The sequence below is a fragment of the Onychostoma macrolepis genome, chromosome 08 (genome assembly GCF_012432095.1).
Source record: "Onychostoma macrolepis isolate SWU-2019 chromosome 08, ASM1243209v1, whole genome shotgun sequence".
In the NCBI taxonomy this organism is placed as follows: domain Eukaryota; kingdom Metazoa; phylum Chordata; class Actinopteri; order Cypriniformes; family Cyprinidae; genus Onychostoma; species Onychostoma macrolepis.
In genome coordinates this window covers 7,299,478-7,309,693 of record NC_081162.1, presented here as the reverse complement: position 1 = coordinate 7,309,693, position 10,216 = coordinate 7,299,478, and the positions used below count along the sequence as shown (strand labels likewise).

At 36.4% G+C, this 10,216-nt stretch overlaps 2 protein-coding genes across 2 annotated transcripts; one reads left to right on the top strand and one right to left on the bottom strand.

Moving 5' to 3' along the window:
- The first annotated feature begins 718 nt into the window (after positions 1 to 718).
- Positions 719 to 5,539, top strand: tti2 (TELO2 interacting protein 2). Its single transcript, XM_058784286.1, has 7 exons — positions 719 to 1,540; positions 2,734 to 2,920; positions 3,097 to 3,189; positions 3,281 to 3,465; positions 4,232 to 4,375; positions 4,513 to 4,669; positions 4,978 to 5,539. The coding sequence occupies exons 1-7, from the start codon at positions 915 to 917 to the stop codon at positions 5,065 to 5,067; spliced, it is 1,482 nt and encodes a 493-aa protein (XP_058640269.1). The 5' UTR covers positions 719 to 914; the 3' UTR covers positions 5,068 to 5,539.
- A 451-nt stretch (positions 5,540 to 5,990) lies between these two features.
- mak16 (MAK16 homolog (S. cerevisiae)) lies at positions 5,991 to 9,262 on the bottom strand. Its single transcript, XM_058784287.1, has 10 exons — positions 8,843 to 9,262; positions 8,553 to 8,602; positions 8,328 to 8,437; positions 8,157 to 8,221; positions 7,917 to 8,068; positions 7,335 to 7,389; positions 7,087 to 7,161; positions 6,899 to 7,000; positions 6,586 to 6,651; positions 5,991 to 6,492 (listed from the first exon to the last, which is right to left on the bottom strand). Exons 1-10 carry the CDS (start codon positions 8,855 to 8,857, stop codon positions 6,274 to 6,276), a joined length of 909 nt encoding a protein of 302 aa, XP_058640270.1. The 5' UTR covers positions 8,858 to 9,262; the 3' UTR covers positions 5,991 to 6,273.
- Positions 9,263 to 10,216: the final 954 nt, after the last annotated feature.

Genomic DNA, 10,216 nt, shown 5'->3' with positions numbered 1-10,216 from the left:
CGTTTCTGTTGAAACTTATATGCCACGTATTTGAATATATTTATAATATAATATCAAATGACACACTACAGTTAAAATAATAACCAATTACTTTACCTGTGCTTTAGTATGTTGGTCAATACATCAAAACAAGTGTAGCTACTTCTGTAAAGCAAGACAAAAACATATTAAAACATGATTTAAAATGCATATAAAAGTAAAACTCGTAATTTTTCATTATTGTAAAGTGCATTTTGTGCGTTAAATGTGTGAAACAGTCATGAAACTGTACTCTCTATATACGTACAGGAGACTATTAAATTCATTAATATTACAGTAGTTTTTTATGAATATACTTTGGACGGTGCACATTACAGTAAATGCAGTGTTAGATTAGCAAGAGATGGGATGATACAATTTATTAACAATCTATTTGTCTAACATAAAATCAGCTTTACCAAAAGAAAAATGCAGAAGTGTTTATTTACTTAATTTCTGCACTTACCGCGCCACCTAATGGGTGTTGTTTTACTTTAAATGGAAAATTAAAACCGAACGGTGTTTCTGAAATGTGTGATATTTTATATTTAACTGTAAACGACACTAAAATCACTTCACAATTGCTTGGTGAATAACACTTTTTTTTTACCTCAAGTATAACTTAAGGTTACTTCGCGTGGACGTGTCGCTTCACACGGGAACCTTTTGAACAGTCATGTTTCTGGGGAAATATTTAATGGTTGCACCTTTAAACAACAGCGCTGTACAGTGTTTATGGGTAAATCATTCCCATATAAATTGTTTTTTGGTAGATGGAGTAGAACTGAATCATTGAAATGATTCCTAAAACACAAGTTTCGAGCTGCTAGTAATAATTTGTCGTGTGATCTTCGTATTTCTCTACGGTCAGTGATAGTAAAATGTGAGACAAAGCAATGGATGTGGCACACATTCTTCAGAAGATGAAAATCGGAGATGCAGCGGATTCCTGCTGCTCTGCTTTCAGGCGCATTCATGAGCGGCTCGAGCTGGAAGCAGCGCCGGAGGAGCAAGCGTTCATCCTGGGGGAGACTGCGGAGCTGCTCTCGCTCGCTCCGCTCCACTGGCTCTTCCCTGAAGTGAACGCTGACCTACAAGGCCAGTATTTGGGCTTAGTGAACTCATTCACCCGTTACGCTGCCCTACCACTATGTGACACAGACAGCGGCACTTTACCTGCCAAAAGTTACGAGGACATACCGGCCAAAGCACAGGCTGTTAGTGCCGTATTACTAGCGCTGTCTGCGCAGATCCAGAAAGCGCTGGAGCATCAAAACCGTCCAGACATCAGGTCTCTAGTTCGCACACTAGCCCCCAGCTTCTGTATATTCTCCGTTACACACCTGCAGGAGCAGCCCTGGAGCAGTGCAGCCTCCAGAAACAGCGCTCGGGAGCTGCTAACATCAGCTGTAGCACTGACGGGCAGCAGGTCAGTGCAGGAGCTGCTGTCTGGGGAACCTGAGGAGGGACAGAAAGGACTTCTGGGGCCAGTTCTTGACACACTGCAGCCTGAATTAACCAAGTAAGTTTCAGAAAGTCATAGCACTGGCATCTCTCAGCTTTGAAAAAAAATGTATTTTGAATTAAATTGGCTCTGCAAAACTATATTTTGTAAGCAGACTAGTCAGTTCCTATGTAGATTCCACATTCAAGACATCATATACAGGCTACTGTAAGTCTTAATGTAATAAGTGTATGAGACACACTGCTCACAGTTTTAAATTTTATGAGTTTAATTTTTAGAATCAGTTTCCTTTTATCATCAATATGAGGGTGAACTTGGAAGTTTAAGGGATACTTAAGTAAAAAAACTGTAAAATTTCCATGCCTGAAAATGTTAAGGAAGGTAATTAAATATTAAACAACATGGACATTTCTATAATGAGTATAAATTGTATTTCTGATTATGTTTTTGTTCAAAATCAGAAATACAAAGAAGGTGTGCACATCCCACAAACCCAATAATAAGGGTTCAGGTGCGGGACAATAAAGGGGCAAATGCAAACAAGAAATGAACGAAATGTCCACACACTGATGTAACTGCTCCAAAAAAAAAAAAAAACTTTATTAAAATATGTACAACGTTTTGACCATCAGATCTTCATCATTTGGTGCCTGATGGAGACCTGATTGTACATGTTTTAATAAAGTTTTTTGGAGCAGTTACATGAGTGTCGACATTTTTTGTTTTTTTGCTTTCATAAAAACACATTAAAAATATTTAATAAGTAGTATTAAGCTATTATTAAAGTATTTAAAATATTTGAGTTATCTCAATAATATTCCATCAGCTAGAAAGTAAAAAAAAAAAAAAAAAAATGGCAAGCACAGTTAATTAGCAATTTATTATTTATTTATTTATTTTTTGCAGTCTTTGGTCATTGAGCCGCCAATGAGTTGGTTCTTTTCAACAAATCAGTCAGAAAGATTTGTCATTAGTGAAATTAACTGAATTAAAAAAAAAAAAAAAAAAATCCTCATTTAGCAATCACACAAAAAATGACTGAAAACATTGTAGAACAAGTATGGAAATTCCCTGGTCTAAAAGCATTTAAATCTTGTGTTTAAAATCCTGTTAATTTTCTTGCCATTGTGTAAATGGTCAAAGTAAAGAGTGTATTTCTGAAGGTCTGTTGTTCTTCTTTAAATTACATCACAGGAGCACATAATAATATGGTATTAAATGCACTCAAGATTGTTCTTTTTTGTGTTCAGGGAGAGCTGGAAGCGTAACCAGGCAGTGAAGCATGTGTTCTCCTGGATGCTGGTGCAGGTTGAACGACCCTGTTTAACTGAGTATTTGGAGAAGGTGTTTCCTACATCTCTGCTGATATCTGATGATTATCGCACAGAAAACAAAGTACTGGGTGTGCACTGCCTGCATCACATAGTTCTCAATGTGGTAAGTCATTCTTGTAAATAATTTGTCCACCACAACTATCTACAAAAAACTTGTCCATGCAGAATTTTTCATGCAAAAAAAAATTCAAGACATCAAATCCTGAAAGACATTATAAGCCAGTGTTTTTTAATATATGTATTTGAAATGTGTGTTCAATTGATCTTCTCCTTTCTTAGCCAGCTGCTGATCTGAGGCAGTTCAACCGAGCTCAGGTGCTCTATCATGCGCTCTTCAGTCACTTGCACACATCTGAGGCTATACTCATACAGGTGACGCTTTCACTCACACAGTCTACGTGTGTACTTGAACGCAGATGTTTAATTTTCATTATGTGTCTCACCTTATTGCTGTCATTTTCAGATTGTGCTGCCCTGCCTTCTAGACTTACTGTCAATCCTTGAGAAACCTCTAGTGTCCTCAGGCTTACCACGCAAACGAAATCGCTTTGACAATGTGCTCCGGCACATCTTGACATACATGGAAATGGAGCACAAGCTTGACCTTCGTCGTGTTTATGCCAAAAATCTTGTCTTATTTATTGAGAGGTGAGGTCTAAATAACTCAACTAGCTTTCTCAGTATTAGTGATTTCAGTAGTTATGACAGAATTGTTTACCCTGAAGATGTAAAGAAGGAAGTAAATTCTGTGACAATAATATTTGTTATCAAACATACACCTCATGATAGTTTCATTGGTGACGTCATACCAAAAATGAAAGATTATAATCAGTTACTTAGCCTCATGTCGATGCAAAACACTTCATCTTCGATACACAATATTTTTTAATATTCTCATCATTTTTGTCCATTGAAAAGTCCACACAACCAATATTGCAAGCTTCAAAAAGTTTATAAAGACATTGTAAAAGTAATCCATATGAATTGAGCATATTAATCCGAGTCTTCTGCAGAGACAATCTCACTTTTATGATAAACAGATTTAATTTAGGCTTTTATTCACATATAAACATTGATTAATGCACATTCATAGAGCTCATCAAATAATAACAAATGTTAGAACATTTTTGGGTGAACTATTCCTTTAATGTTAATTAATAGTCAAACAACTGTTTTGGCATTGTCTTAGGCTACTGTTGTTGGTAGCAAAGCATTTCTAAAAATCTCACCAATAGCCCGGTCATATTTTTGGTGAGTCTCGAAAAAAAAAAAAATTCGAATTCATTTTCATGTTGATATATTTATTACTATGTTGTTCAAAATGTTCTTAACTAACTTGATTAGCATAATTGTTGTAATATTACTCATCTTTAGCTACTTTGATGTTCCAATTTGGCATGTTGTTATCTCATAGGATGGGTATAGTAATCATTCGTCACCTGAAGAGGCTGGAGAGGGTGATTGTGGGATACTTAGAGGTCTCAGATGCTCCAGAGGAGAAAGCCAGACTAAGTATCCTGGATGCTCTGCAAAAAACTCTACAGATTGCTTGGCCACGGTGACCATCCATAGCACTATATAACATCACTACTTCAGTGCAACTACATGAAATCAGTTCTTACATTATTCCACTCTCTTGCTTAGATCAGATGTATTTCACACTAACACATTGTGTGCTTGTATGTATATTTCTAGTATGGAGAAGAGGATGGGTTCACTAGCTCAGAGTCTTCTGAGGTTTCTGGTTGACATCTCATCAGAGTCATTACCCACCCCACTGAAAGAGCAGCTCATGTCCCAAGCGTCCCACTGTTTACTGCTGCTCGACCACTGCTCAAAGGGAAAATTACAGGTGAGAATGACCATTATTACTCTTTATATTGAATCTTGTGGTTATAGAAGAAAGAATTTCAGCCAGAGGGGTAAAAACTGTTATCTTGAATTTGTTTTATCATTCATTTGAAAGCTTGCAAGTGAAAGTAATAAAAATGGCAGATTTATAAGCCGTAATCCTCCTTACGAGTGATTAATTAGAAGTTCATCATGCTTACAAAGCTTTTATGAAATGTTAAAAGCATCTTGTTACTGATACATAGGTCCTATTGCATGCAGTTCGAAGCTGTTTTCTCCCCTTGTTTTTTTTACCTTGTTTTTCTACAGACTCTTCTGAGAGAGCTAGACAGCAGTTGTTTGCCTGAACCTGTGTTGAAGTGTATCCAGAAAATCACTGCAGCACCTCTGTGTCCGTAAGCTGTCAAGAGTTTTTGCCGCTTTTTGAGGTGACGTTGGCTCAGTAGAAACTGATTCAGTGATCAGTTCACTACGTGCTATGCACAAAATACACTGTGTGGTATCCAGGGGAACTGGCGTTTTTTGTTTTGTGCAAAAATAAAAATTATACAACCTCAAAGATACTTTGATTTGCAGGCTGTTTTGAACATGCTGTAAAACTGGGACATTTCCGGGGATACCAAAAACCAGGTCTTTCATCCTACTTTTAAGATACTTCATTAATGCATGCCTTAAGTTAGATTGCTAACAGCATATAACTGTTAATGAAGGTTTTATTTCTTCTTTGGCACAATTTTGGCCTCTTCAGTGGTCAGCATTTCCACTTCAGCTGTGCTCAGTGTGTTGTTGAGGCAGTTAAGCACTCATGTTTGGGCACAATTCGATTTCGGAACAGTAACATACCAGTGCTGTCAAACATTAGAACTACTTATAGAACTAAAATAGATTAAAATGATAGCTAGTAATGTTTAATACTTTTTAAGGAATGAAATGTCTTATCAGCAAGTTTTAAGAATATCAGATGATGCTTGTAGCAGAACATGTTTGGTGATGTGCTAGTGTGCTTTTTACTCACAATAATTATTTAAGTGTCTATTATTTAGTATTAATTGAGTTAAAAGAAACATTTCTGCGATATATGTATGTGTATATATATATACACACATATAAAAAAGCATTTGCCATATGAAACTATATCTCGTGGAACAAAAAAAAAAAAAAGAACCTTATACATTTGGTTAGGATTTTTCCATACATTTTCTATGGAATAAGTGCTTTGAAAGGATGTGCATTTATGTTACTAACAACATTAGCAAAGTGGTTTTTTAACTTCAGAACACCAGCCACTGTCAAACTTGCAGATATTACTTAATATGCATGCATTCCATTTCAAATAAAGTTTATTAAATGAACATGGGTCAAAGTTGACCCCAAAGTACACAATGGAACATTTTTAAAAAACACTTATGCTTGCAACAGCATAAGTCCTGATGAGAAAGGTCAATGTACAAACAATCCCACATTAGAGATTTGGAGAGCAGTGTACAAACACACACACCAGTGTACATTGTTATTGAATAGGTGTTATATCAACAATCAAGTTTCATGAATTGGAAATGTTCCACACACAGCAGAGTTACTCTGGTGTGATCAGCAGTTCAGTCTTTATGTGGTCTTGCTTTTCTGAGCTGGTTCTGTCTCTTGTTCATATTCTATCTCTACATAGGCCCGTTTTTTCCTGATTGGGCCTTTGAGTGGAGCCTTTCCTTTCGATATGGCCTTAATCTTCTCTTCCTCTAACTCTTCTTCAGACTCCTCTTCCTCACTGGATTCCTCCTCAGCATCCTCTTCTTCATCACTGCTGCCCTTCAGGTTGTTCATTTCCTGTAAAACATGATCAAGGTTGAAATAACATCACTATGAGATATGAACCATGTTTTTTATGGAATTTAATTTTTAAACATTGTAAAATATTACCTCAAAATCACTGAGATCACTCTCTTCAAACTCATCATCAGCAACAAATTCTCTCGTCCCAGACTCCTGAAAGACAGAAACAAGATCACATAAGTATATAAATAATTATTATTAATATTAACCCCATCTAAAAGTGCGCACAAGTTCTCCCAAAGTTGTTTTAATATTTCATAATATTACTGTATTTTTTACAAAAATAAATGCAGTCTTGATGAGCATAAGGGACTTCTTAATATAAGGCTGTTAATAGAATAGACTTCCTGTACCAGACATACAAATAATAAAAACACTAAGCTGACAAAAAAGTTAATACCTCTTCATCTTCATTTTCCTCTTCTTCTGATTCAGTCTCCTCATCCTGTTTCTCCATAGCTTTATCAAAGGCGTGGATGGGGAAGTTGTATATGTCTCCATACTAAACAAAGGGAAAAAAGAAACCTTCAAATGCAATCACTGATCTGGCACAAAAGCAGGAAAGAGATGCACCAAAGATGCACTTACCGTTCCTTGTTTTAGACGGTCTAGCAGTTCTTTTTCTATGGCATTTTCCAGTTGAGCAGCAATAAGAGCTTTTTCCTGTTGGTAAGAAGAAAGATAAGTAAATGCAACACACAACACAAAGAGTTGTTGTTTTTAAAAGAATGGGCTAAAAAAAACTGAGGTAGACCTGTTTAAATGCTCAAAACAAAATAAAAATACGAAGACGGAGATATATTCAGGAATTTATGTTTGTTCAGTGCATCACCCACCTCTCTCCTCTTTTCCCGTCTCTCTACTTTTCTACTGAGTGGAACCAATTTTCTCCTGTAAATTAAAAAACAGGCATCATGTAAGAGATTATATAGGGGTATCGTCTAAATGCTGTTCCAACAATCCTGACAATAAAAATCACAGTTTCCACAAAAATATTATGCAGCACAGTTGTTTTCAACATTGATAAATATTTCTCAAGCAGCAGGATCAGTATATTAGAATGATTTCTGAAGGATCATGTGACACTGAAGACTGGAGTAATGATGCTGAAAATACAGCTTTGATCACAGGAATAAATTACAGTTTAAGAAATTAGAAAACAGTTATATTAAATTGTAATAATAATAATAATTCACAATATTACTGTACTTTTAATCAAACAAATTCAGCCCTGGTAAACTTTTATTACAAGGCTACTTACTAATTAAAGAAATGTGAGTGAAATGTTTTAAGTTGAAATAGTTTGATGTGAGATGAAAGACATCATGGACTCATACATGGAACTAGTGCAATGCACAGAATGCAGAAAATAATCAGAACCACAGAAAAGAGCTGTAGCTAATAATAAAGAGACTCACTGTCGTTTGAGTGTGAGTTTGCGGATTCGAATGAGATACTGTGTGATCTTCGTCAAGCGCTGTTTGCACTTGTGTCGGATGAACCGCGGCCAGTAGATCAGGTTCTCATCGATCTGCTCCAAAGCCTTTGCATAGTTTCTATCAAGTTTCACCTGAGTGAGAGTAGCACGGGTTTATTAAACATTTCAATACGAAAGACGTCAAATGATCAACATGTCTTGCTCGTTTTGGTTCTCGTACCTTCTCCCACATGCGAGCAGGGAATGCTGCTCTCTCAATAACTTTCATGTAGAGATAACACAGGCCTAAGGAAACACAACAGTTGTGATGATGATCAAGAAGTGAATTTTCTGAAACATTTTGTTTGGAAAACTGAGTGCCGACCATCTGCTTTTGTGAAGTGCGTTTTACCTTTCTCTTCTCTTACAGTAGCATACTGGCTGTTGGCGAGAGGACATGAACTGCGATTGCAAAGGCCTGTGATGTTGTATTCATTTCGACAAAACTGCTGGGTTTTCGTTCTTCAACAACAACAAGAAATCAAACAGTTAGATGTCCACATACGTTACATACAAAAAAAAAAAAAACCCACCGCTGAACGGTGTAGTTTATAATGGTGTAATACTATGTACTTACTTTACTTTGTAGGAACAAAAACTCTTATTGCCGATAAGGTCCCATATAACCTTTAAAAGACAAATGATTCAGTGATGTTGAAAATATGAAAATTCAAAATTGAAAAACGTAAAATAATGCGAACGTTCACAGCTACCAGTGTTTTGTATTTTGTTAAGATTTCGTTTCAGTTATTATTGGTTCAGTCGCGTCCTGTTCATTCTAAATCACATTTAATTTATCCGTGTTGCTTGTCAATAAAGATTGATAACACGTTGTTTTCGTGAGCTTTTCTTAAACGCTTTACTTACGTCGTCGTGTTGCATTCTGGCGGCTTCTTTGGACGGTCGTCAGTAAATACATAAATTCCAGCGCTAAACTGATACAATGGAATTAACTACCAAATACTTATGATAGCCCAATTAAGTTTTTGTGATCAAATAAATACCACATGGAAGTTTCAGGCGGCAGCCATGTTAACACCGTGAGCAGCCCTACTGCGTCTCGCGAGAACAGCAATCTCGCGATACCGGCGGTGAAAAACGATGAGTAAAAGCAAAGCCTAGCCAAAAAAGCGTAACGGCTAATGCTAACGGAAAGGAGACCGGAGGCAGTTTTTTTTTTTTCTTGAATGGATGTCAATGGAGGAAAGGCTTCACTACGCTGAATAAACAGCTTTTAAGAAGAAACGGCTTATCATTTAATGAATCGACAGCCTATCTGCACATCTTCAACATGTTTTACACTAAACAATACTTTTGGATTGAGTTTACCACGAAAAAAAGCCGTTTTATTAGAGAAGTCACTGACTTTTTGCGACAGGTGGGATTCAGCTTACGGCACTTCTCATTCATTCCTATGGTATCCGTAAACAGCGACTGAGTGTCGCACACATACACATAATATACGTAGACGCCTCATAGACTGACGCTGCCTATTGGAGCTGACGTACAGCGCGGCCGCCATCTTGGATGGGTCTCCAATGCGCCCCTCCTGCATTTATTTCTACTGAGGAATGTGTATCCCCAACTATAACAATCATAACTCCCCGAATTTTTACCGGATTTTCACACGGTTTGGTTTGTTACAAACAGCAGAGATTTAGTTATGATACAGGACGCTGTCACACATTGAAAAATACGTGCTTTCATGCTAAAAGACTTTGTATTATGCTCTTTAACAAAGACTATGGCTATGGCATATTGATAAATGTATAAATGAATGAATTTTATATTTTAATAAAGAAACAAGTTTGATTGTTCATTTGAATTTATTTCTCTCTCTCTCTCTCTCTCTCAAGCACACACTCACTCACACACACACACACACACACACACACACGTGAAAAGAACTTAAAATAATAGTGGAAACAACTTAAAATACGCCATAATGTTTGCTCATAAAGGTAAGAGTAATACATCATTCGGAACTGTAAAGGGTCTACTTTTATTTGTGTGCATTCACAATATCAAAAAAAACCTTGTGCTTTTATTAAAATAAATAGAAAACAGAGGATATAAGTTTGCCGTCTCGTCTTGAGGAGCGCTTCAATGATGAACCGAAACTCAACGAATTGAGTCACAAATATGATAAACATGTCTATAGAAAGCTTTAAATTACTACTTTAAAACGAAATAATTCAAATCGAAAACAAAAACTCTTTCATTATGTAATCCGTAAAGATG

Coding starts and splice junctions, on each gene's coding strand:
- tti2 (XM_058784286.1), top strand. CDS start 915: ATGGATGTGGCACACATTCTTCAGAAGATGAAAATCGGAGATGCAGCG. Junction 1,541..2,733: donor CTGCAGCCTGAATTAACCAA/GTAAGTTTCAGA, acceptor TTTTGTGTTCAG/GGAGAGCTGGAAGCGTAACC. Junction 2,921..3,096: donor ATCACATAGTTCTCAATGTG/GTAAGTCATTCT, acceptor CTCCTTTCTTAG/CCAGCTGCTGATCTGAGGCA.
- mak16 (XM_058784287.1), bottom strand. Junction 8,069..8,156: donor CTGCTCGCATGTGGGAGAAG/GTACGAGAACCA, acceptor ACTCTCACTCAG/GTGAAACTTGATAGAAACTA. Junction 7,162..7,334: donor GACGGGAAAAGAGGAGAGAG/GTGGGTGATGCA, acceptor TCTTACCAACAG/GAAAAAGCTCTTATTGCTGC.